This window comes from Lonchura striata, chromosome 9 (genome assembly GCF_050655825.1).
Source record: "Lonchura striata isolate lonStrDom1 chromosome 9, ASM5065582v1, whole genome shotgun sequence".
NCBI lineage: Eukaryota > Metazoa > Chordata > Aves > Passeriformes > Estrildidae > Lonchura > Lonchura striata.
In genome coordinates, this window is record NC_140711.1 from 9,130,186 (window position 1) to 9,158,156 (window position 27,971).

The window sequence follows — 27,971 nt, forward strand, 5'->3', positions numbered from 1 at the left end:
ATGCACTTGACAGCTTCAGTTACTCAATTACAAGATATTGGAGAATTTATGAGCTGAGTGCCAAAGGTGAAAAATGATGCTCTGTGTGTCACTGAGAGTGCCATAATAAACTGTCCTGTGAGCTCAGTGCGTGCATCCCTTTGATGCTGAGTGATTTGAATGATTTATTTATCTAGTGGCATGTGGTTGATCTTGAAACCAGTTCAGTCACATACAAGTTCAGGTATTTCAGGTGTTCCCAAAGGTGAGGAGCAGCATTTTATCACTGAGCAACATGGCAGTGACGACAAATGTGCTGGCTGTCTGGAGAAATGCTGGCAGTAGTCGCATTCACCACTGTGCTCTTGTAAAAACGGGAGTGGGCTTGGATGAGTCCATTGTTTGTGATCACTGACAATGAAGTGACAAACCAGGGATGAGCTGTGTTTCACATGCAGCGGGGGGACATATGCCAGGGAAAGAGGTCCAAAGTGTGCTACAAAGATCTTGCAGAAGGTTTCTACCTGTCTTGCAACAACCTTATTGAAGCAACTTTCTGTGGATGCTCAACTTCAACCTGTGGCTGTAGTTCAAGGTCCTAAGTTGATATTTGGCATTTATTAAGACCTTAAATACAGTCATCAGTGTTGAGACTGGCACAAATCCACACAAGAAAAGAGCTTTGTTTAACATGTGGTTTCCTACATTTTTGGTAGAAAATCATTACATGACAACAAAATAATTTAATGTCTTTTCCATAATTTACTACAGATTTGCTCAATGTGTATTACTTAGAAAAAAAGTTATATTTTCATTGTAGTAGTACCTTAAGATATTACAGCCTTAAAAACTATTTTTTCGTGTTCCTTATTGCACCAAAGGGTTACATAAAGTAGAAATGCAAAGGAAAATAAATGATGTTTGTCTTCTAGGGCTCCAGTCCATTTACAGAATGTATTTTTGTGCATTCTGTAAATGGGGATGTAAAGCAGCTCCTAAGGTTTGACTGTTGCTAGCCCAGGTTCTTGGGTGTTTTGCTGGAGCATCTGCTATAAAGTTATTAATGGAGAGATGCAGGGAGATTTAACAAAATCAGATTTGACTCAGTGTAATTTCCTTGGGTATTTTTACTTCTTATTATTTTTTTTTTTTTCCAGAAGAGGTAATTAAAGGTACATGACACAAAATAATATTGGCATCCTAGTTAAACTTTACAGGTTTTGATAAATCAGCCTGATCTTGTCATATTTTTACTGATTCTAGTTCATGGAGATATAACCTCAGCAAAATAGGTTGTGAGTAAATCTGAATCAACAGCAGCAGTAGAATTATTGATGCTTTTTATCAATACCTTTTGACAGCTCCTGAAGAACTCTAATTATCTTAGAAAACAAAGTCTTTGCAAATGGCCATTTCATTATTGATTTTTTGCCACTCTTACCTTGCAGGTAAGATTCTGAAACATGAATCTAAGAATCTAATTCTGAAGCTGAGCCCTTTGAAAGAAGTCTTTGAATATGGATTGTTTTTTCAAAACAGCTTCTGAAGCATTGGAAACATTCAGAATCAGAAGAATTTCAGCATTTCCTCAATCAACACTTGCATGTGTCCACTCATAAAACTGCACCAAATTCTTGTGGAATTCGAAAATCTTGATCAAGTAAAATATAACTCTACGACCCGGCCTTTTTCTAGAGCTGCATACAGACCAGGGGTGTTTCTACACAGGCAATGGTTTTCTGAGGAGCTGATTAACTCAATCTCCAGTGAGAAAACTGCCTGCAAGACTTATTTCATGCACCTGAATAGACTGAAGATAAGGACAAAAATGTGGATTTTAACTGGTGATTTCTCTGAGATGATAGAAGATAAATCAAGCCAGTGATGACAGCAGAAAGTTGAATTCTCAACTGGTTTTGCCATTAGCAAGTAATTTTTCGTGCTGTTGACATGATAAGAATAGAAAGCAGACAATGAAGCAGAATTATTAAACACCTATGGGTGATAAACCAGATTTCATCTCTGGTTTTGGGACATAGTTGAATTCCACTTGGAATAAAGAATTCTCAGGAGTAACATCATGGAGCCTTGTAAATCCACTAAAATATCAACCGTGGTAGAGGTTAAAATTGATTTTTTCCTAATTTATGGCACATATTAACATATTTTAAAAGGTTCACTTTGCCTTGTTAAGAGTTACAATGGAAGAGAAAAGAATTACTTTTTTAATCAGAATCCACTCCTGGCATTGTAGCTGCTTTTTGTGTCTGTCAGAACATGACAGGAGGAGTCAGTTTGTGTCTATTGACTGGGAAAATGAGATCAGTGCACTTGTAGGGGTTCTAAATTGTCAGATTTGGTGGAAGGTGGGATACTCTTACTTCAGTGACAAGGTGACAAGGTGACAAGACCAGTGTTACAACCCTCAATCCATCCCCAAGTGTCTGTGGTGAGCTCAGAGTGGCTGCAGACACTGGAACGCAATGCAGGTAAGCTCAAACTTCTACAGACAACTCTGAAAATGCTGCCATGGAATCACATCCACGTTCCTTGCTTGTGTCATCTGCCTTATATAGTCAAGACCTGTCAAGTGGGGGTTTATGGAAAGTGTATTTTACAGAAAACAACAGGACAATTTTCACCACAGAAATAAAGATTTCTGTGTGAAGTAGTATACTTAACTATTTAGGTAGGATTTACTTTCTTATTATACTCTCCTATCTTACAGACAACTTATTAATGAAGAAGTGGAATGTACACACTTGACAATTGTAAATGGGACATTCGTGACTCATTCATTTAGTCTTACATTTGGTAGCTCTTGACCTCTCCCTCTCAGTTCATGGGCAAAAACTACCATTTATTATCTATACAGAGGTCATTATAAATCAAAATTTATCAAGTTTGCCAAAGGGAAAACAGTTTTCAGCATGGAATATTCTTTTCAACTGGAATTTTTCTCTTGGTATCATTAATTGCATTAATGCCTTCCAAGTGTTTATTAGGAAATTAACTGAAAAAAAAATATGAAGAACATGGATACTAGATTGTGGCACTTTTTAAAATTTTAACTCAAAAATTCCTAAGTTAGTGTTCATGATATATTTGAGCTGTGCCCTTGCAGGTCAGATTTCTTGTTTGTGTTGTGAGGGAACAGTGCAAGGTGGAAAAAGAAACCCAGAAGCTCCAGGAAGGGAGACAAGACAGTTGTGCTCATGGTCTTTAATTAAACCTGAATAAGAGTGAGGGGCAACCAGTTCTGCAAGTGCTGAACTTTTGGAGATTTTTGAGGTTTTTTTTATTATTTTTTCATTGATGAAAACCATAGTGATCTCTGATGAAAAGCCTGACTTTAGAAGAGCGCTGCCATGTAAATTGTGATGTTTGTGAGCTACAGGAAAGCTACTTTTGGCTCTCTGGCTGCCTCTCAGCCCATCAGCAGTGCAATAAACTGCACCTTAGCTGCATGTAATCCAAACAGCAGCATCACAGTCCTTGATCTGGGTATCCTTTTAATTTCTACCTCCCTAAGATGCACTGGGATGTGAGGATTCTCAGCCTCCATCGTTTACTGCCCTGGGATGAACCATGGTTTTTGCGTGGGTCTGGTGCAGCCTGTGTCCCCACAAATGGGACAAAGCTGTGCCTTTGTCCTCCAAAGCCTGGCCTAATCTCCAGTACTAGCAATTTGCTTAAATCCTGACTGTGAGGTTTAAATGACCTTTTATGGCATTGCCAACCTGTGCTCAATATCAAATAGAAAAGAGTTGATGGTAGATGGGCTGGGGAAGCTGTGGAGCCCCAAAGGGCTGTCTCCTCCCTCCTGGGCTTGCACAGGGCGGGCTTTTCCCCTCAGCTTTCCCTGGCAGGAATGGTGACACACAGATGAGGTTGACCGTCACCCCATTTCTGTGGGTGAAGGGAAATCTGTGGGTTCAGGAGCTCAGCAGGTCTTTGGGATTCCTCAAGCCCTCCTCCCTCCGCCATGGGGCAGCCCCTGGCGTGGCCCAGAGGCAGTGGGCACACCTGGGGGACCCCATGGCAGAGGGACACGGCAGGTGGGGGTGAGGCAGCACTGTGCAGGATGGCTGCTCTGCAGGAGGGGTAGTGACGCGCTGTCCCTGTGCTTTAACCTGGATTTTCCCTGTGACTCACTTGGTACACTTGAACCATGTTGGATGGGATTATCCTCCACCTGCTTTGGCCATTTTCAGCACAAGGGATGGCATGAAAATAGTTTTGAACATGCAGCCATTTTAAAGGACGGGACTGCCACCCAGGCAAGCTGTGGCATCTTTTCTTACATAGTGAAAGAAAAGAGCAACAGAAAATGGTGCCAGCAGACAGTGTTGATACCCCTGTGCCTGGCTGGGCTGAAGCAGAAGCAGCAAAGTGCTCGTGGTGGCCTCGTGCTCCCCAGGAAGGATGTTTGGGGCTGGCCACCATGCCTGGGGACGCTGCTGGCCCCAGGCCCCAGCTGAGTTCAAACCGGGAGCGCTGGAGGCGTGCGGAGAGGAGGAGAAGGGAACACACTGACCACCCCAGCATGCTGCTGAGGAAAGAAAACACTGCAGGGCTGCTGAAATATTCACAGAGGATTAGCACAATGTTACTGTGTTTAGCACAGGTGTTTCTGTAGCTGTGATGCATTAGGAAAATTTACAACGTTCAGTGACTCACACTTTCTCCATGCAGTGTGGTAGTTTATTTTCCTGGGCCAGAGTACAAAGTGAGGAGGAACACCTGCTGGCATTTTGGCTTTCCTGTAATGTCTAAGCTTTTGTTTAATCTAGGTGTGCTTTTGTTTTGGTTTTTTTTTTTTTCCTTTTTTTCCCCTTTTCTTTTTCTCTGACTGCATTGAAGCATTTTAGCACAAAACTTTAAAACTTTCACCAGAGACATGTAGAAATATTCTGTTCTTTACCTCTGTGCTATTGCATGCCATAAACTACTATCCGTAGGAAAACTATGGATATTGCTCTCAATACTTTATTTGGCTTTAATTTTAGGCATCTAATTAAACAGTCAAATTTTGGAAACAGATCTGTACACTGTGTATTTCAGTTCCTTTTAAAATTTTATCAGGAACGTCGGTTTTAATGTCCTATAAAGTTGCATATGGTCCAAACTAGTTTGACTGCAAATGTATAGTTAAGGAAGATCCTCCACACTGTTATAAATTGAATATTGATATAAAATGCTTATTTAGGTTGTTTCTCATGGATAAATTATCAGTAAAACGTTAAGGAAGAAAACTGAAACTCCATAGAATAAATGCAGAAGCTTAAGACAGATCATCTTACTACTTAAGAAATATTCTTAAAAGGAATAGACCTGGATTAATACCCTTTCATAAAATTAATTATTAATTTTGACAAAGAAAAGAATGACTTTTTCCCCACAAGTATACAAGATGGTGCACAAGCAATTGAAACTATTCCCTGCTGGATGGGCCTTGCTGCTGTGTAAAGGAATGAAAAACAGATAAAAGAGTGAAAAAGTAAGGGAACACAGCTTGATACTCTCTCCCAGTGGAATATTCAAGACTGACTTTGAAGGGAAAAATAAACCAACATTTCTAGAACTTATCTACTGAAGTTTGGTCTCAAAATTTGTAAATGCTCTTCTGAAATTCAAACTGCAATTTAGGGGATCTGTACAGGCTGTAACTTACAGACCTTGTATTGCCCTGTTTTCTCTGCTCTAACTTCTTTGTTACATCTCTTCCTTATCAAATTAATATATATATTTTCAAAGGACCATAATAAGAACACTGAATTTATGATGTGGGTGAGTTGCTGTAGCACCATTATCTTTAGAATTCCCTGTATTGTGTACTTGATATTTTTGACTTTTTCCATTGAATATGCTGTATAAAGTACACTTTGCATGTTTATTTTGAGTTGCCATACCTGTATTGTATCTCCTTATTTTGCACTTTCTCTCTTGTTTTCACTTTCATTCTCTTGAAACAATTAATTCTCTTGAAACAGTTAAGGACATTTTTATTAGAGTATATGGAAGCTGGGTCAGGTTTAAAAATGCAATTTCTCTGGGTTTGTGATGTCTGACAGCACTTTGTCCATAGGGCCAGACACCTAGAGGGATTGTTTATCATTTTCTTAAGTGTATATGTAAGAATAGCTTATAGGCAACAGGCAGGTATTTGTGTTCAGATGCATTCCACATATGTTCAGTAACCTTACTCATATGAGTAATGCCTTTTATGGAACAAATGCAAATAGAGGGAATTTAAGAGAAAAAGTTTTCCTTGGTTCAGGGGTTTACAAAGCAGAAGGAAAACACAACAGACACAAACTACATTAAAGGGGATCAGAGACATAGATTAAATTCCTTATGTCTTTTTAATGATGCAATTGTGAATTATATTCCTGTTGCATTTGTAATTAGAGGGCAGAACAGATGGTAAAGTCTTGTTCTAAAGTAATATGTCTATTAAAATTATCCACATAGCTAAACTAACTCTTGACTACAACAGGGTTTCTTAGCCATTAAAATACCCTGTGTACAGATATATGCTTGATTATTATAGTTCATTACATATAAGCACACATATATGCATATATACAGAAACAAATCTATTCTATATTAGTTATATGCTGGATATGCCTTTAAATGTCATTTATTACAGTAGTGAAGGAAAATGAAGCCTGATTCTATAAAAAGCCTCCCACGTGGGTAGACAAGACATGCTGTTGTATGGCCCTCATGTATCATTTGTTTTCTTTATCTCCAAATTTAGCTGGAGCTAAAATGTACAGACAAATTTATCAGATGAGGTGTTCTGATACAAGACATGACACAGACAGCTATGGTATGGTTGTTATTACTCTGCAGAAGCTTACTTTATTTGTAGTCAGTATATTTGACCTATTATCTCTTGTTTATAGATTTATCTTATCTCAAGATCTGGAGATGCTTGTGTTGGCAACATTTTTTTTTTTTCCCTGCATGCCATCTGTAATGTTTTCCAATATAAGCCATACACTGAACTGATATGATCGAATAACTTGTGATGTCATAAAATTCTCTCCTGGCACCAAATCCCCCACATCTTAGGGAGTTAGGAAGGTATTAAATGAGTGAGAGGAGATGATCCTGTTTTTTAAAGTTCTTATGGATAAGGTATTCTATAAAACAAAATTGTTCTGACATCTGTGTGTTGATTTAGAATGGGTCCTATGAAACATCCCCAAATATATTCAAGGCATGATGGCATTTCTCTGACCTCTTTATATGTAAAATATCTGAATCCCTGATTGCTTTCTTGACCTGAAAGCCCTTCTATAATAATGGGTATAAGGAAACTCACTAGGGTATTTAATTTCAATCGTTGAGTTTCAGTGAATCACTCTATCAGGGTGTGATGCTTTAGTTCAGACCTCAGTCTGTGTGCTTGCACCTGCTTCCACATCCTTAAAATCATCCTGGCCCCACACCAAAGCACAGTACCTGGAATTTCCATCATGCCACCAATTCAAGCCAGAGGTGGAAGACAGTGACAATAAATGTCAAGCCCATTCACTCAGGAGGAGAAATCAGCTCAGAGCATTTTTTAAAACCAGGATATGACAGGCAAATGACTAAACATATTTCTTTAGTGATCCAACATTTCTTCTTAACGAGGCAAGTTGTCATTGACTCTGCTTGTTGTCTATAAATTCTGACTGACTCAATCTTCATAATGTCAGACTGGTCAAAGGCATCAGTAAATTGCATGAATAAAACATAATACTTGGTAATTGTCCTTAGCTGCTAAGATATTGTAATTTCATTTGCTCAACAGCATTTGTCCGAAATAGTGTTTCCTGAATTGGCCATTATTTTACTTTCCTAAAATGGATGCCACAACCTCTGTAAACACCTTACCTAATTTGGTTTCATGCATAATGGGGTTGCAAAGACCTTACTGCTTTTGCTCTTTGATTCTTTCCCCCATCCTGCTGTGGGGAAGGGGGTGGGGACTGAGTGGCCATGTGGTGCTTACTCATCAAGTAGGGCTAAACCACAATGACTAATTGAGCATTTTTCTTTATTTCTGGAGACTTCCAAAAAATGAGTTTCATCCATCTGGCAAAAAAACAATAAGCACAGTTTGCTGTGAACAGGGCTGACTCTTGGTTTAGTCTCAGGTACTGTAGAACTACATTTTCCTTGCATGTGAATTGGATCTCCTACTATGTCCTACTCATAGAAAAGCCAAAAGCGAAAAGCTAAGAATGCTCCTGGCAATGTCTTCTGGCTTTGGGGACATGTCTGGATTCATGCATGCATTGTGCATAATGCAGTATGTCCTTGAGAAAATCAAAGTTAATTTTTGTGGTATGGATTCTTGTTTGTAATATATATATTTTTTTAAAAAGGAAGAAAAGAAAAGAAAGAAAAAAAAATAGAAGAAACAGAGAAGTGTTGTCTGCCAGGCACATTGATATCATTTCTTTCTTGTCCTTAGACCAAGCCTCTCACACACAAATATTTTAAATTACATCTGCCAAATAAAATTGTTGTGAAGCAGACCGTTTATTTTTCTAGGTTCTTTTGAGAACACATCATCCTAACATGCCCTCTGACAAACTGCCAGGAGAACAATTTCTGACACAGAATGGTGTAGGAAAAGAAATGATCCTATAAGATCCGCTTATAGCTGCTTCCCACTGTGCTCTTTATTCTGCACCTGGAATGTTCTTGCAGGCTATGTACTTACTGCTTTACTGTAATGCACATATCCTCTGATTTCAGAAATATGCCTCGATGCATCCTTTTCCAGTCAGGCAGAAAAAAATGTCAATCCAACCCTAAAGAAAAGAAATCAAAGCTAAATAGATGACAAGCCACCTTTCTAGTTGAAAGACCTTCGAGCAATGAAAATGTAAAGCAAAAGAGAATTCTGTGTTGATCATATTCAACTCATTTTGCTGGACCAGCAAATACATCAAGCATCTGACCAAATTCCAGCAGTTCAGTCAATATTTGGAAAGAAACATATAATCAGTGCACAACCTGCAGTGAGAAGGAAACATGAAACTAATACTGCAAAAACAGCTTTGCTGGAGACTTGTTCTTGCAGATTGAAATCATTATCCCTTTCTCCTTAGGTGGGTATTTCATACCCCTGTGCGTTTACCTGTGCTGATGCAGAATTGCCATTTCAGAGCCTCTGGTCAGATTCTTACAAGGTATAAATCAATTTAATTCTATTTATTTGTGTGAACTATATTAAGGATCTGATTCATTAAAGGTTAACTTGGACTGAGTTATGCTTCTTCATTGTGATCCAAAATATAGCATATTTTGTCTGTTAACCACAGACCAAAACAATTATAAATACTCAGATAAAACTGTAGAGGATGCAATTAATACAGTTTCATCTCCTTCTAATCCTCTTCAAAAAACTAGTTTAAAGTAGGATAAACTACAAGTCTCTTTATTCTGGAACAAGTATTTACAAAACATAAGAAATATAGTAACTTCCATTAATTTTCAATAATTTTTAAAGTGCCTAAATATAGTTGTTATCTTACTGCTTCAGATAGCTTGACACATCTGAGTAGGACAGCAGATGCTTCTGAGTTTGCAGAACGAAGGGTGACTAATATGAAAGACCTTTTTTAAAATAAATGGTGTGATCATGCAGTAACATTTAGCCTAAGAGCTAGTCTTTCACCTTGGGTTTTTTAATTTGATTTATCCATCAAAGTAATACACTGGAAAATAATGTGGCTCTGTTGTTTAATTATTGAAGATTATTAAGTATTCTAAGAACCCTTTGATCAATAATAATTTTGGACTTTGTTCAAAATCGGGATGAGTTGCTGTGGTTTGACCACTCCAGGCTTTAGACAGGGAAAGAAATTTCATTAGATCAGAGAGTAAATAAGCAATAAGTACACAGAATAGCTGGAGCCAAGCTGGCATTTAATGAACTGGAATGGATTCAATGATTGCATGTGTCATCCTGATTTACAGATGTGTTAAATATGGTTCTTTTCTGATTTCTGTTCTTGGTTAATAAGCTAAGATTTTAATCAGAAATTCAGAACCTATTAGTTCATTCTTCAATGTCTCTAATCACATGCTACAAATAAATTATGCCCAAATTATGTTTGGTATTTGAACAATTAAGTTTTTATTTTATTTAGCTATTTATATATCTAAGAACACATACAAGCTGGTAACTTCACTTTCACACAAGGGTGCACTCATTTGAAAAGCAGAGTCCTCCCTCCTTTACTCTTGCATATTCCTCTTTTCCATCTTTCTCTCTCTCTTTTAAGAATTAGCTATTCCCCCTCCAAAGACGCTGCCCGAGTCTTGTAGCTCAGCTTAAAATGGCAAACAAGCAAAACCTACATTCATGTTTTGTTGGGAAAGAAGGAGGAACAAAAAGTGGCTCTACCATGGAGGAGGGATTCAGAGTAAACCAGCAACTTCTTCCATTTATTAACATATTGAAGCCCAAGAAATGAGATAGATTGATGTGCTCAGACATTAGTGGAAAAACTTAGCAGAATTCCTAAGGGGTCCTAATATTGATAGGTCCAAAAATATGCCATCAATCCATCTATCATGATCAGCTGTGTTAAGAAGAAAAAATGATCTTATTAACAAAACATCCTAAAAGGTATATTTAGTGCATAGCTGACACATGCTGCACATTTTTCTCTGATGTAAATTAAATAATTAATTATCAGCAGCTGACTCAAACAATACATCTCAGAAATAACTAGTTGCAAGTTCTCAAGGGCAATATGTAGTTGAGATTCTCCTGATAACATAGCTGTAAGAATGTTCCATGTATATCACCTAATGCAATAAATTTGATTTCTGAGAAACCACACAACCTCCTTAATGGGAATTAAAATGGCCAGAACGACCCAGTGGGCAGCATCCTGGTAATCAGCTGAGATCAGGTTCCACCTTTTCTACAATAATCTACCCAGCTCTCCTGGGAGCTGAAGTAGTTTATTAAGGCTGCGGAGAGACACTGCAAAGTGCAAGGCTTTGTGATTGTAGAAATTGCTTTCCAGAAGTGTGTGAAGACCCTCAAGTGCTGCTGCCAAATGCAGCTCTGAAGTGCTCCAAGGCATCTGCAGATATTTCCACAGAGAGTGGCTAATGGGGCTGCAGTCAGTGGTCCCTCAGGAATGGAGGGAATTTTGCCTTTCAGCTCCAGGAGCTGGAATCTGTGCAATATCAGGAATACAGGTGGAAGAGAGGTTCCTAGGTAAGCACATGAAAAACAATGTTTTCTGCAAGAATGATTAGGGTCTCAAGAGAGCTTTACTGGGGAGAAAACAGCCTGATATTCTCCCTGATACATGGCAGGGAGAAGCATAAATCCATTTTTGTGTTCCTTTGTGAGATTAAAATAGTAATCTCTACTGATTTCATTACTTGAAAGCACTTTTCTGAAGAGTAGGGTTCTCCTTCTGTTTGCAAAAGTTTTTTGTTTTGCATATGACATTACCATTGCATATATTTTTTCCTATGATGAGTATTCATGAGAATGGAGACAAGAGGATAAATGAAGCATGGATCATCCTGCTGTTCATCACAAAGTTTGAGAGCCTGACAGAGTTTGCCAAAAGTTTTCAGATTTAAGAACAATGAAATTTAAATTTCCAATGGGGAATTTGCCTAAGCAGCTTAAATCTTCTGCCATACAGTTTCTGAAGTTTTTGTTGTTAATTACTATGAGTTCCTCAAGAAATGCACAAATTTCTCTTTCCTGCCTAAAATTCTTTACTACCTAAGCCATGGTGTAATGGCACAACCGGTTAAAACTGTTCCTAGGGGAACTGCTTAATGCTAAAGAGACAGATTGATAAAAACTGGAGCTCTCTGGGAAGAACAGGTTGCTGGTCCCTTATCAGCCCTACAAGAGCAATCAAGCTGCTTTTGACCCCTTGATTGCAATTAATATCCCAGGAGGCTGAAAACTGACTGGTGATCCCAGCACATTGTGACTTTACACCTCTTATGTTCAAAGGTGTCATATCAGGTTTGGGGTGTGAATTTCCCACAGGCATTCTCCATGTTCTGGTTCCCAAATCCTACCAACTATACTTACTTAGTATACTTACCTTGTGCTTTTTGAACCTACAGTCCACCTTACTTTGAGAGAACAGATGTGAAAAGAGCTAGGAAATCCCATAGCCACACCTTCATCAAGTTCTTCTATATTCATAGCAAGTTTTAAGGTTCTTGTTGACTTCCACAGAAAGACTCATCCATTCTAAGAGGTATCTAAGAGCTCAGGAGACTGGGTGTACCTTGTCCTGCTTAAGCTGTTTGCTGGGACCTGGAAGTTCAGCTTCTGAAGTGGCCCTTAACAGTGAGACAAACCTTCAGTACTGATGACAACAGCCACAGCTGGAAGCTAGAGATGCTCCAAGAGAGCTAGAGGATCTTTCTTAGATATTCAGAAGCCTTAAGGACTCAGGCAAGTAATGGGAATGGTGTAGAATAAATAGGCTGTCCAGGTGCTATCTGCAGTCAGTATTAGATGTGCCACACAATGAGGGACTGTTGAAGTGACAGAGCAGATGTTTTGTTTTACAGAGGTCACAGACCATTTATCTCTGAATTGTGATAGTGCTCCATGGGTGAATAGGATGCCATGGAACCTAAGAGAGCAAATTGATTAACTGTGTTATCACTGGAACAGGAAAAAAAAATCTTGGAGTAGCAGGATAGATTCCTGCTATTTAAGGTGTCTCTAGGTAGTGTTAATTGTTTTGTTTTAAATTCTGAAATTCAATTGGTATTTATACAGTTATTTCATCAACTAGCACTAGGAATGCAATTATATCAGGCTATGAATTTTGCCCGTTCAGGTGAAACAAGAATGTGGGGATTAGAATAGTCTTTGATTAAAGTGTCCAACATCCCATCTATTATTCCTACAGGTAATGTCAATAAAAATCTCTTGCCTCTTAAGTTGTGAAAATGAGCATATGTTAAAATACTCTGCTTTCTTTAGAATCTCTGTAAACAATCATAATTTATTTTCTGTCTCCAGTATCTCCCATGCAAGTTTGTATTTATTGTCTGTTTTCTATTTTGAGACAATCAAATTAAAACTTACTTTGTTTCATAATTATAAACATCCATTTTGACTAACTGACAAATCTTGCTGGAATTTTGTTCCCAGAGCTATTATTCACCAAGATATAAAGCAACAAAATTTATCAGGATTCCACCTAGGTTCCTTAAATTTTCTTTGGAATTGTACAGCATCTATTAATTTACATTCGCTTGTCTCCCTTCATTCCTGTGTGATTAAAGGGTTTATTGATTGGTTTCTACATTTTCCCTGCTATAATAAAATTAAGTAGAGATAGGAAGGACACAGAAAAGCTAGATATGTGTCTTTTACTTGTTACTGGTAAGTACAGAACCTTTCTCTCCTATAAAGTGACCTTCTTAGTAGATGGGAGAGGGTTTTTAAGGCTCCTGCTGAAGCTTACCTCAACACAGGAGTTGTATGATTAGGGACAGAGTGTCATTACCCCTAGAAGGGATTTTAGCTCAAGTGGAGTGAATAGAAACAGGATTATGTTTACAGAGAACAGGCACATAAAAATTTGTCTGTTGTCTGGGTTATGCCTTCTCATTTGGTTCCCTTTACTGGGCAAGTGTGAGCAGGGAAGTCAAAGGTATTATGTAAAAACTTGGAAAAACATTTATGGGGAGGAAATGGTGAGATTGTTCCTTGTAACAACAGCTGGAGATGAGCATCACAAAACCACTGCCCTTGCTGATGTGCTGAACAGTTAATTGTCAGTTCCTGCTGGTGAAAGCTAATGTGGAGAGGTGTCCCATTTCTCACATCAGGACTCCTGAATCACCTCCATCCACTGTTTTGTCCATGTTGGTCAAGAAAAACTTCACTTGAAATACTGGTCCCATTCTGCTGAAGGGTAGAAATCTCCTGTTTTATTCAGGGGCTGTGACTGCAGGTTTGCCTCTCATTCCTGTCCTCACAAGACTCCAGGTTTTCCAGTCACTCTTTGAAAAGCTCAAAAGGAGTGGAGTACGTTTTAGTCATGAAGAGTACAAAAGAAACAGCATGAGCTGATGAGTTTGAAGGGAAATATGCTTGGCTGACATTCTGAAATGTTATTTGAATATTCTTTCTTTTGCATGCAAGGTACACATCTGAAATATGTGAGTCTGGCATCCAAAACACTAGAAAGAGTGGGATTAGAAGCATATAAGAAAACCTCAGATTCTAGTTTAAATTAAGGGCATATAAAATAAAGAGTAGAAAGGTGGAACATTAAGAGATCCACAAGCCAACTTTGTAGCACTGATAGAGTATTTATATATATTCACTCTCTTTTTAGCTCTTGTATGGAGAGTATAGTCTGAAGCTGTTCCATGCCAAAGCAATTCTAGCATTGGACCTGCAGACCAGTTCTGAATTGGCTTGCTTGAATGAAAGGCTCAAAAGTCTAAGGAATAGAGAGTAACGAATTTGAATAAATTCAAAGCACAGATGAATTTAATTGTGACAGACGTCATAAACAGTCCTGGGGATTTAGAATGGTATGGACCATATTGTTTCCTTGTGTGAATGAATTAAGAAATGATCCTATTGTAAATTGAATTCTTCAAGAAGCATTTGAAAAGATTCACATTTTTGGTATAAGCTAAGTTGATGTATTTTTTTAAATGGATTCATTTTACTTTCCTTCCTTTATCAAGTTTTAAAGTTCTATGGGGAAGGTTTCTACCTTCTTTTTTTTTTTTTCCCTTCTCTTTTGCACAAAGGATACAGAAGAAAATCTATACAGTAGCCTTACTAAAAGAATATCTGTGGACCTGTTTTTTTTAAAAAGAATGTCATATTTGAGCTGTGGAATTAGAAGAGCTTTGGCAAAGGCTGTACTCCAGAGAGACCTAAGACAGGTAGAAATCTGTGCTTATAGTTAATCATGTTCAAAAGTCTTACCATCCAAATGAAAAAAAATTCATTTAACTGAGTTAGTCCATGTAGAAACTCTGCTTCCCTTAGCTTGAGCACTCTCTCTTTTCTCAAAATAAGGGCTACCTCCTATACTTTTTCTTTCTGGCTTGCTTCACTTTCTTGTGGATGTTTAATATTGATCAGCTCTGTCCTTCACTCTGGGACGTCTGCCAAACACCTCATGCCAGCTATTATAGGATTAGATACATTTAGTCTAACTGGAGGAAGATTTTTCAGTCTCTGTTGTTCCCTGGCATCCAGATTGCAAGGGCTGCTTTAATATACCCTGCCCAGGGCCAAATCACCATTGCTAATAACAAAACCTACAAGAGGGCAGGTCGTGGATGTTTGTGTGCTTTAGGGGGCTAAATGTTTTAAACATCATCTACCCAAGAAGCCAAGAGTTGGGGCGTGGGGTGCCAGCCCTGCAGAGCCACAGGGCAGCAGGGGTGTTATTAACACTCCTCTTTGAGCTCTGTCCTGCCTCGCTGTGTGTCATTCATGTCCTGAGCTGATACCTGCAATGCCTGCTCGGTTACATTCCTGTGCCCTTCCTGCAAGGGGGGCCATACAGGCATGAGACACCTTATTGCCATTTTCTCTGTTGCCCTGGTGCTCCTCAGCCATGCCACAAGCAGTATCAATGGCATCTGGGACACCTGCTGACATCCAGGCCTTTCCATGCTTGCTTCAAGCCCTTCTAGTGAGCCCCTGAGCTGGACCAAGCTCATCTGGACTGTTGGTTCTCATCTCATCTGTTCGTGCTGGTTGAGGAAACCTAGCAAGGACATTAATCTACTTCTTCAGCCTGGTAAGAATTTTATATACTTCCCAATTTTCACAGAGGAGGAAGGATGTAATAGTGTCCAAGTTATGGCTGGAGCAGACCAACTGGTCTTTGGGTCAATATATAGAAACACACCACACTAAACTACTGCTCTCTGCCATAAGAGCATTTGGCACTCAGCCAGTGTCTAGAAGAAAACATTACAGTCTTGCCTAAGCACTTAGCTGCTGCTCTGTCCCGTAAAAGCTGAGGTATTTCAAGCAAGGACAGTTCTCATTGAAATAAAAGGCCCTGATGTGGCAATTGCCTGCTATATGCAGTATCCTGCTTCTTAAATGCAGTATTTCTGCATCCTGGCACAGAGCTGTCACATTGCTGTTTATTTATAGAAGGTCCTGTGTGTGGCTAAAAGGCATCTTTCTGTCTTCTAAGAGCACTGGGCTAGAGAACATGATGACTAAAATGTAAATGTTACAGTATTTTTAAATATTGAATGGAGAAAATATCCTCAGATCTTTGGGTCACTTAGGAATTTTTGGGATTAACTCCTGCTGTGGAAACCATGCTGTAGGTCTCTTGCAGCCAGATGGACCTTAGAGGAAAATTGTACTTGACATCCTTCTAGTCAAATCTTGGGCTGGGAGCTGTTCAGGCATCTAAAAGTTACCAGCAGGAATGACTGAAGGAAAGGTACCTTACACATAGGTGTTGTTTATAGGAGGCAGGTGGTGCAGGAGCCTGATTTTTACCCCAGAATTTTCTGCTTTCCCTCATAGCCATTCTTGCTTGTGCTCACACCATTTATGGCTCAGCATGACAGCACTCAGCACGGGCTGGGAGCAGGCTGTGGCCATGGGCAGCACGAGCTGCAGAGCTGAGCCAGCACTGCTGCTCTGCTGTCCCTCTTTAAGGACAGCTGGAGCTCTCTGGGGTAGGGCAGCAGGGACACCCTGGGGCACAGGTGCAGACACATCCCAAAACACTCGGGTGAATGCATGCCCAATCCATTCTCCTGCTTCCATCCCCTCCAAATACATTTCCTGGGAACTACTGCACTCTTTCTCAGCTCAAGCACAGGATAATACATTTACCTTCTGAGGTCCCCAGAGAGCCAGTCAAGAAATAAGACTTCAATGTGATTCCAGAAGCTAATTTTCAGCAGCCAAAAATCTGATCCAGATTAGTTTCTTTCACTATTAACATATTTTCTTAGCCATTTTCCTTCCAGAATTATGTACTGCACTCCTGCTCAAATGGTCTGAGCCTGAAGCTGCTCCCAGTGACTTAGAAATGTTTCTGACTCACTGTGCTCAGATCTTGGAAAATAAAATTGGTCTGAAAAAAAACCAGTTACTGGAAGGTTCTTCTTCTGGCGTGTAATTGCAGATGAGGTTTATTTCAGTGTGTCGGGGTTTCTTTGGTTAGTTGGTTGAGGTTTTTTTGGGAGTACCAAATTAATTTTACAGCCTTTCAGATAAAAGAAGTCCTGCTTTGTGTAAAAGTTCCTCTATATAAATTATTTTATCCTTTTTTTCATTACGTTCTATTCCTAATAATCTATTCTACTCTTCTGATCTCATTACTTATCTATTATACTATTTTTTAATGTTTGGTTTTTTAGGTAAAAAGTGCTGTTCAGATTTCTTGATGCCTTTATTTGTAAAATCTTCCATCTTTTCTCTTGCTTTTAATTTGTAGATGCATCCTTTCTAAGTTTTGTATCCCTTTAATTTTTCTTTTATTTAATTTTTAGTGTGTGTGGGTGTCTCTTGGTAAAATCAGATAGGCATCTAAATATTTTTACAATATTTTCTCAGTAAGTAGTCACTTCATAGCCATGAATGAAGTAGCCATTCCAGTTCCTCTCCAAAAGGTATGGCCTTAATTCTTTGATGTATGGAGTACAGCACAGTTAATGTTTTGATCAAGACTAGAAAACTTATTTGTGAAGACAAAATTTAATTCCAGAGTATCTGTGGAGTCTAGCACATGAATAATTTTCTAGGGGATAAAGTAGAGTGTGAACTTTATCTTGACTTCATTAACTACTCAGTTTTATTGCCCCTGTGCCTATCCTTGTGTTTCAGAATTGCATTGTAAATATCAGGGAGCTTATATTTCTTCATTTCTTCCATCTTTTGCTGTTGCTATGGAATAGCAGGAATGCTGGAAGGTCACTCAGCAGCTTCCCTCATGAAAAGTGTCCAGTGCATACAAAATGTGATGAGGTCCACATGGTGAGGTCCACACTTGCATGTGGCTGAGTTTGGTGTGCCAGTGATGAGAACAAGGATTGAAATGATGTTCCTCTCTTCTCTCTTGGATTTATTGGAGTGTGCAGGTGTGTGCACATGGTCTAGGCTGGTCACAAGAACCTGAAAAGAGAATCAAGCAAAAAACATCTGCCTCCCTGTTTGCAAAGTTTTGCTGGAAGTTCTTATGAGTTCCAGGGCACTGCAGAAGACAATAGAATATAATGGCACCTCTCTATGTTAGGTGATATTTGACAGCTCAGACTTTGCTTTCCATACAAGGGTACACCTCTTTTATGAGCCCCAGGGAGCCATGGCATGAGAGAATATCAGCCATTGAATTCTCTCTGCGTACAAAATTTGACTTTGGTTCTTATTGGAATCATTATTGTCACTGGGTACAAGTAGATGCATCTTAAATTAAATTCCACTCCACAGGGGAAGAAATAACAGAAATACTTTGTATGTTTTTCACATTAAAAAACTAATTATGGTGGCCTTGTAAAGCTGATATATCAGTTTGAAGGTTAAACATTCATGGAGTTCATTTTTTGCATATGGATCAGACATGAGTCTAAAGAGTATGGTAAATACAGTCACCCCATATGTACCATGGGAAATTACAGAATTTCTCATAGCCCAACAATTTATTTTTCTTCCTGATTGCTTTGTAAATGGCAATACAAATAAATTCTGTACATTTTTTAAATTTTATTTTTTACTCCAGTACTTTTGCTATTGATAAAACAAGGAGTGAGGAATTGTTTCTAAGCCTATTGCAGTCAGCAGGGACAAAATCAGATTTTCTTGGCCTAGGACCAGCCCCAAAGAAAAAGAGTAACCTCTTTTATGGTAGGAGTTAACTTCAGTGGCAATCCATTCCTTCCTCATGGGATAAAAACACATAATGTTATTAACCAGATAAAATGGGTATTTTAAATTCAACATGGAATGGAAGGTAAAGTATGCAAGCCAAGCACCTCATGAATTTTGGATAGTTATAGTCCATATTTGCACTAGCAAGGAGTGTGGACTGATAGAAGTGAATCTTTAGGCAAAACTCAGTGAAGAGGCCTGTGGTGTGTGATGTATTTTTGCTTGGCCATGGTGTAGCCTGCGATACTCACTATGAGTTTATATGACATTTTCAGCAATGTGGTAATAGAGCCAAAAGCAATATAACCCTAGAAATCATGGAAAAGACTGGTATTTCTGACAGATGTAGAGAGAGGAAAGTGATCTTACCTCTGTCATTCCTGCTTTACCCACAGGCTGCCCACTGCTCCTGCCCAAGTATGTGAGTGAAATTGAGCATTTAATAAAACACTAATTAAAGTAAATACCATAAAAGCATTAACCTCCATAAGGTGTTTAAATTGAATTCCTGGGTACTTTGGCATCAGTCCAGCATTCAATAAGTTCCGATCTAACTGTATCAGATCACCAATTCAAAGACTCTGATTTTAGTTTATGGAATATTCCCGTTAATAACGATACCTTAGACATCCATTAAGTCTGGAACATTAATTTTATGGAAAAGTTCCAATACAACTCCATTAGATTTTTTTTAAGCTAAATTAGCAGCATAGGCTTTTAACAAATGTCATAAATAGCTATATTTAATGGAAGGATTACCCAAATTAAAACCAGACCAAAATAGAAATTACAAATCCATCTATTTAACTCTTGACCTTCAGAATCTTCTTAAAAGTTACAAGCTGAATGAAGCCATGAGTGTTTCAAACTTCTTGTTTGTTTGTTTGTCATATGGGTTAGAAAAATAGCAGATGACTTAGGATAAAGCAATGTGCTTTTTATCTTCTCTGGTAGGTGAAATACTTTACTGACACAGATTGTACAGTACTTTTGAAAATGTAATTTTCTTATAAATGTGTGGTGTATGACACTACCCATTTAAAATACCATGAAAAAATATATATATAATACAGACATTGTCTTTCATATATGTATTTTTTTAATTAGATCATTTTTAGGATGGTTTTCCAACAAGAACTATTCCTAAATTAACGAGTGTAAACTATTGAGTTCACCTGTCTTCTGCACAGATTTCTGACCTGTAAAGCCACATTCAGCCAATGCAACAGACAAGGAGGAGGATGAGGATTATACCTTCCAATCCCATGGGAAGCAGTTCCTGGGGAGCAGGAGGAGGCTCCAGGCAGTGCCCGGGGGAGCTCAGCCTCTCCGTGCTCTGTGTGCCCCCGCAGGACTCAGCACCCAGCTGGCAGCAGAGCCGCAGCCCCGGAGCTCCTCTGGCTCCCGGGACTGCTGTGGGGCCAGGAGGATGCTGGAGGCACCACGGGGCTGAACTGAAGGAGGCAGAGGACACAGGGACACAGAAAACAAGGTACCGGTCACTTCACTTCTCCCATCTTCATTATTATCCCATTTGAACCACCTGGCCTTTTTCTGTTAAAGTATTACTCAGAGTGAAGACTTTCAAAACAGCCCCAAAAGTGTTCACTCTGTCAGGTTGAGCCACTACTAAATTTCCACCAGCTAATATCAAATGTATACAGGACTAACATTATTAAATCAAATTGCTCCAAACTGGACTTATTAGATCTTAGTAAGATTGAAACTCTAAGTCAGAAATAAAATATGTTGCTTCCACATGTATGTGTGTCAGATTGTGAGAAATATTAATTAATGTTTTCCTTATAATGTAAATAAATATTGAAATGTAAAATAACTCAAACCACATGATATATTTTAATGTACAAAGCAGCTGGGGCAGAATTAACATTGAACTTTTGGCTTTAATATTGCATTTTCTAGCTTCCAAGAACTAGCTTTTGGTTATGATGTGTTCTCAGCTGTTGCATACTCACTTTTCAGTCATAAGTTTCTAATACTAATCAGATACAGAATTTCTCATTTTTGTATGCTTTCTTTTTTATTTTTTATTTTGGAAAGAAAAAAAATTTCATAACTCTGGTCACCTGTTGTCAAGGCTTTGAAGTGGACAGAGACACAAACTGAGGTCACTGCAACCATGCAGCGTTGGGAAAATTTTCAGCTTTTTCTGTTGTGGGGGAAAACAAGGCTCACTGGAATTGAGTTCCTCCTTACACAAGTTGTAGCGACTCTTTCTGTGTTGGGTGTCTTAATAGCTTTCCATCAATTAATATTTCCTAATACTGGCATCAATACTAGCCCTTAATAAAAAATTTCCATGGAAATATATGTTCCCTGTTTTGAATATGGCAGTGAAATAAACAGTTGCTTTCTTTGAAATATGACATCCCTAAAATGATATCCCCACCATGGAGGGAATTGTGTTAATGTGAACCACTCAGGTGATCTAATTAAATTTATAAGCCACATACTCCGAAGACAGGAAGTCAAATCTGCTGAAAATTGAATAAGAATTTTGTTTTTTTCTTTCTAAACTCCCTGACCATAGCTGTACTTTGTGCCTTGGGTTACTAGATAATCAAGATATACAAGCTGAAGAACCCATTCCCTCGGGAACCTTCAGTGTTTGGCACTGTTTCTGCCTTTCTAAGGGAGATGATTTATTTTTACACACAATTGGTCATTTCCTCCACTCAGACCACAGACACAAGACAACTTTACACTTATCATTCTTAAGATTAAAAAAGGGTTCAGAGTCCTGCTTGTCCCTCTTACAAAAGCACACTAAGCAGAAGGTCCTTTACAGGATTAATCTTGAGCATGATAAAAACACCCAGTTTTTAGCAGGCAACATGAGTAAATATTAAATAATATATATAATAATTTGAAGTCCATCAGCAAGATTTTTAAACATGCAGGGATTGTTATTTTTTATTAACATGAAAATCTGCAAGGTAAATGCTGTAAATGCTACTTTGAAAAATTAAATTCACTTTAAATAGTGACACTAGATGACCACAGTTCTGACTGTTCCTCTATGTACAGTGGCTCAAGAAAACCTTCTGTGGTTTAAATAAATAAAGCAGAAATATGGCAGTAGAGTCTACACCTTTAAATTTCACTAGAGCAAAAAAAGATTTCTCATGAAGTTTCTAGCTAACCCTAGATTTCAGTGTCTTTTTGGGATGCATATGCAAGTTTTCTTACCAATAAACACCCAACCTAGTTGAGAAAATAAATCTTCAATATTAGAACATCAGGTTGTACCTCAGTACACCTTCCTGCATTGCCTGAAAGTTCTCTGAAGTAAAGCTTTCCATTTTACTTCAGCAGGAGGCTTGATGCAGATCTCAGTGGAATTAACAGGAGTATTTCTGTTAACTTAGACAGGAGCAGAGTCAGGGCCAAGGTCAACAATATTAATTTGCTTTAGCTTCAGGCAGACTTCCTCCTTTTTCAAGAGTAAATCTTCATTCCACCTTGCTTGAAATCCAACAACCATGTGTAAAGCTTGGGAAGTTACAGTTTCTCCTAATGACTGAGCACCTATGGTGGGTGTGTGCATGCCCTGTCCTCAGACAGAGTTCAAAGTCACCTTGGATAGAATTTATTTCCCTGCAGATGGGATTGGGAAGGTTTTTGGACTAGAGCTTGATGCAAAGTATTTCGTCACCGCCTTTTTCTTTGAAAATAATTAAATGTTTTTTGGCTTATCCACAAGATCTTCAGTAGGTAGCATTTCTGTTAATATAATTGCCTAGACAAACTAAATTGCAGAACAGAAATGACAAAAACTTTTTCCTGCCAAACTTTCAAATCTGGTTAAGAATCTGTTTGTCTGCCCCTCTCTTTTTTCCCTCCAGCCTTCCTTTGGATGCTGTCTGCCTTTTGGCAGACTTAGGGATGCATAAAACGGTACCTTCAGCACATCAACACAAAAATGTTAGCAAGATGATGACAGATATTTCCCAGTTCCTCACAGTTCAAGGTCCTGGTTTGTTAATTTGTGATTTTTTTTTCCTTGTACTTCATATGTCTCTTTGGTCACTTATACAGAAAACTACCAGTACCACAGGTTATTGATATTAGTATAACTCATACAGTTAAGGATAAGCTAGGACCAACCAATATAAGATAGATATGATCACAATGTTTAAATGGCGATAAATGCAGTAATTATTCTGTAAGTTGATAAAAACAAGAAACATATGTTAAAACCATGCAAGTTTCCTAAGGTTAAACATAATTCTCAAGGGAAAATGGTAAAGGATCAGGGAGATCATATCTTTCTTTTTACATACTGTAGGAATTTTTGTTAAAATATTGAAAAAATATGCCTTAAGAGTCAAATTTGATATTATACAAAATGTGGGCATATGTACTTTCATAACTGTAAGTATAAAAAACATTATTGTCACAGTCTCTGAGAGTCAACAACTATGTCATAGGTGTCCAATTGAAAGTCAGTGAAATTTAAATTTCTCAGTTAAGACGGTTCTGAAATTTCTTCTCTGCTTTTCACAGAATATTCTTAGGACCAGCATTTAAATTTCCCTGACTGGAAAGATATGTAATGCCAATGTGTTTGGGTAAAGATAATGAGTCCTAAAGAAGTTATGAAAAAGGCAAGGATCCAGAAGGGGGAAAAAAATACAAGAAGATGGCCAAGGGGAGAAAATATAGATATCAAACAAAATGTCTGGCAGAATGCCCAGGCAGAATTTTCCATATGTATCAAGGTCAGGCATCACAAGTTTTCCTGAAGACAAATCCTGTATATGAAACAAGATATCTAAACAAGCAACAGAAGATACTTCCTTTCTCTTTCCTGTGGATATTGTGGCTGCTAATTAGAGCTTTTGGACAGTGACTGTGTGTGCCAGTTAGGGAGTTTCAGAGTAACACTGGAATTGGCAAACATGGAATTGGCAAACATGGAATCAGCAAACAGGAGCTGCAGGCAGCCAGCCAAGTGACCCAAGGGAGCCCTGGCAAACCATGACAAGGAAAAGGCACCTGTGACCAGAAAGACACTGCAGTTCCATGGAGGGTGGTCCTGAGCAAGAACTTAAATGAGAGCAATACAAAACTTTCATAGGCCAGGGACATCAGCTCAGCTCTCTTATTCTACCTATCACTCTATTTAATGTGTGGAATTAAAATTTTACTTTAATTAGTGTAAAAGTTATAGAGATGCCAGAGAAGGTGAGAGGCTTATGAGTGTTCTGTGAATTGTCCTCATGTGTGGCATTCTTTTTGATAGGTCATGTTTGCATATAACATTTTATTTTCTTTATTTTTTAATAAAGTAAGGATCTAAGCGTTCATACAGACATGATATTGTCCTTGCCTTCAGGAGTCCCATTCCTTGAAAAATGACAGGAAATGAACCTGTTCTGACACATGGCAAATTCTTCCCATCTCATCTCCATATTTATGGTACCCTTCAGAACTTTCTCCTTTAAAGTACTTCCACAAAGAGTCACTTCAAAGTCTGGAAGAGAAGTACAGATGGGGGAGCCCATGTAAATAAGCTGGGGAACAAGGCAAGTGGTGGCTCATGCTGTCAGCCAGCAGTGACTATTTGTAAGGGCTGGAAAGTATTGAAATTATTGTAAGAGTGGTTGATTTTAACATTTATAGCCTAGCAAGTAGGTGATGGAGACCAGATTTGATTACAGTTTCTTTGGAGTAAGTAGCATTCAGTAGGATTAAACTAGATTATGGAATTAAGCAATAGAAGAACTTCTTTCCTCTTTGGTCTGCTTCATTATCTCTCTGAATCCTCTGTGAGTTCCCTCTGATGTTCTCCAGAGTACTTTGCTTTTCCTATTCCTGCCTTTTTCTAGAAAAAATTATTTCATGTAAATTAATCCCACTCTGATTATCCAAGCCTGAATGTTTGGGAAAATCTCTTTACAATTTGAATGCTTATGTTAACCTCCTAGAATTTTAAATTTACCTCATAATCTCTTAATATTTCTGATTCTTCTTTCACAAAGATTTCATTCCAAACACATGCATGAAAATAATATATTTGCCCACATGTGATTAGGAATTTCACTCTTCAGGTGCAAACAGTATGTTAGCATATGTTACTACCTGTTGGCTGGGTAATAAGAGAGTGTGAAAACCACATAACTGACCACAACTAAAACTTAAAATATAAGTTTTGAACTGCTGCTAGCTTTTGTTGCATATGTTTCTTATGTGTATGTTACTCGTGAACATAAGTAGGAAAGGCAGCAAATAGACACAGTAACAGTAGTGTTTTTTAGCATAGCTATTTTTAATATAGAAACACTTGTTCACTAATCACAGGGTATTTTTTTTGCATAATCTCATTCTATTTTGAAATATTTTGAGTAAGTCTTAGTTGTTCATGCAAGAGAACTGAAAGTACTAGTGTCCTGGATTTCTGATTTTATAAGTAAATAATATATTTAGTCTGTGACTTTAGAAAATTTTCTTGACCTACTTGTGCCTCATTCAACCCAACTGTAAAATTGGATGAAACCTAGGGCTGCAAAAATACCTAATGCTGTAGTGAAGCTTAATTTAGCTGAATACTGTAACATGGTGCACAGGCAACTGCTGTAAGTGATCAGTGTTCCAGTGCTCTGATCCGCTCAGCAAATATGGCACTGCAGGTAAAGGAAAGGCATTAAAATATTCTTCTCCAATACTTAATAATACCCCTGTATCCCAGTATCCTTTCTCAAATGAGTGTAACATCTTTGGAGCCAGCTCTTTATGCTTTTTCTCCTCCCCAGAACTTCCTTCACTAACATATAGAATCAGAGAAACTTTGTGCAGACACAGCAATGATGTTTTAACACACATAGAGGCAACTCCCTTCTCCAGAAAAGTACCTCCACAGAAAGCAGTGGCAATGCAGGATGCAAATTCCTACATGTTCCTTTATCTAAGCAGCCATGCACACCAGTAAAAAGTACCTGATGTTGTTGGCTAAGGACAGCAGTGAGTTCAGCCATCATTCTTGTCTCCTTGTGATTGACATGGCTCTTTAGGATAGCCATAGTGAGGCTCAGAAGCAAGGGATTACTTTTTTTTTTCAGCTCTATTCCTTCTAGGGTTCAATCTGAAGTCTTGTAATAATGCTTTTGTTGGTTGGTGTTATTAGAAAGTTCTCAGAATGCTGAGAGCCAGAAAGAGCTCTGCTGTGTGTGGGAATTGTGTAACTCACTCAGTGGGCAGCAGGGAGGCAACGTAAAGATTTAGTTTATCCAAGGAAGAAAGCTTGAGCTAAAAACTGTGCAATAGGATCCTTCCCTGGAGACAGCAGAAGGTAGAAGAGATATCTGTTTGCACCAAAGATTGTGGGGAGGAATTAAAGCTGTCCAAGTGACTGAAGCAGAGCATTATGAGTGCTTAATATTCAGTGGGACGTAGCTGAGACCTCCTCAGCTGCACAGCTCAGGGCACTGCCTGCAGGACAGTCAGCATGGCAAGAATTTGGGGATCCACTCATGGCAGAGCAGGACTGCTTTGGGTAAGCAATGTTTGTTATTAGCTACTGTTGCATAGCTGCTGTAGAGGAACATATGCATAGGGAGCATTGACATTTTCATGTACAGAAGCAGAGAAAACAGAATGTGGGCAGATCCTCAGCTGTGTATTTTGTCACTACCTAATCAGTTTATACCAGCTGAGGAGCTGCCCCTGCATTAGTCAAAGCAAGACTTAAATTTCCATATGCTTGCCCCACGGTCTAAACTGAATTTTCCATGGCTGATGGACAGGGTAGTCTTGTTTTTCACGCCTCCAGAACATGTCATATAAAGATATTGCCACCTGTCACAGCCTTGAAGAGCTTTTCTCTCCTAAAGACCTCACCCTGTTCCATAGCTCAGTTCTTTTGCTGTTGCTATGTAGAGACCTGATGGAAACAGTATAAAAATTGGAATATTGATTCACCTATAAAATCATAGAATATCCCAAGTTGGAAGGAACTCACAAGGATCATTGAAGTCTAACTCCTGGCTCAGCACAGGACAGCCCCAAGTCACACCACGTGCCTGAGAGATGTCTCCAAAGGCTTCTTGAGCTCTGCTCAGCCACCCTCTGGGTGAGACACCTTTTCCTTATACACAACCTAACCCTGACTCAGCCTCATGCTGCTCCTTCAGGTCCTGTCACTGGGCACCAGAGGGAAGAGATCAGAGTCTGCCCCTCTGTCGCTGTGAGAATCAGGCAGAAATGGGCAAAACACTTTAAAATTTTCAGCAGGAAATGCCCAATTTAATGTTTCAGCTCATTTATGCAGAGTTTTCAGAGTCATCCAATTGGTCATCCGATTCTTGCCACTCAAATCATTGATTAGAAGGTGTGTGTGTATGTGCTAAGGCTCTCTCTTTTTTCTTCAAGGATTCTCACCAGTAGAATCCTCTTCTCCACAGGTGTGAACTGCCTTTAACAAGAACAGATTGTTGTGCTGACCAATTCTCGCTGTTACAGGATCCCATTCTCATGGGAGCTGACCAGGCTACCTTAGGCAGCGTAGCTGGGTCCAAGCCATGCTTCACAAGGCCCTTCTTCTGCAAGCTTTACCTGCATGCAGCACCCTCCATTCCCTTCATGAGGCAGCTGCAGACTGTGACGAGGTTACCTCTCAGTGTCCTCTTCTCCAGGCTGAACAAACTCAGCCATCTCAACCATCCCTTGTATGGCTTCTCCCCAAGGCCTTTCAGCACCTTCACAGCCCTTCTGACAGCTTTCTGTCTTTTTTTGTGGTGCCCAAAGCTGCCCCAGCACTCGAGGTGAGGCTGCCCCAGTGCAGAGCAGGGCAGGACAGTCCCTCCCTTGCCTGGCTGGCCTTGCTGTTGCTGCTGCCCCCAGGACAGGGATGTCCCTCCTGGCTGCCAGGGCACTGCTGGCTCTCATTCAGCTTGCCATGGAGCAGGACCCCCAGGTGCCTTTCCCCAGTGCTCCTCTCCAGCCCCTCGTTCCCATGGAGGTGCAGCCTTGCTGTGCCCCCAGTTTGTGCTGAGGAATCTTGCATGTTCTCCCCGTGTTAGCCCAACTGTGTGTAACAGTTTGGCTGTTCCCAGCAGAGGAAGTG

The 27,971-nt window shown here is 39.1% G+C and overlaps 1 protein-coding gene across 39 annotated transcripts in view; it reads left to right on the forward strand.

Moving 5' to 3' along the window:
• LOC146766630 (uncharacterized) overlaps positions 1 to 27,971 on the forward strand; it is a 250,204-nt gene that overhangs the window by 59,699 nt on the left and 162,534 nt on the right. For 30 of the 39 annotated variants that reach the window (XR_014957185.1, XR_014957178.1, XR_014957180.1 and 27 more), the window contains one exon: positions 1,428 to 26,402. Coding sequence is in view for 4 of the 39 variants with exons in the window: in XM_085587117.1 (XP_085443243.1) it covers positions 20,107 to 20,378 (272 nt within the window). In the remaining 35 variants the exon portion in view is untranslated. The remainder of the gene's footprint in view (positions 1 to 1,427; positions 26,403 to 27,971) is intronic. The other 9 variants (XM_085587127.1, XM_085587126.1, XM_085587115.1 and 6 more) reach the window with 6 other exon arrangements.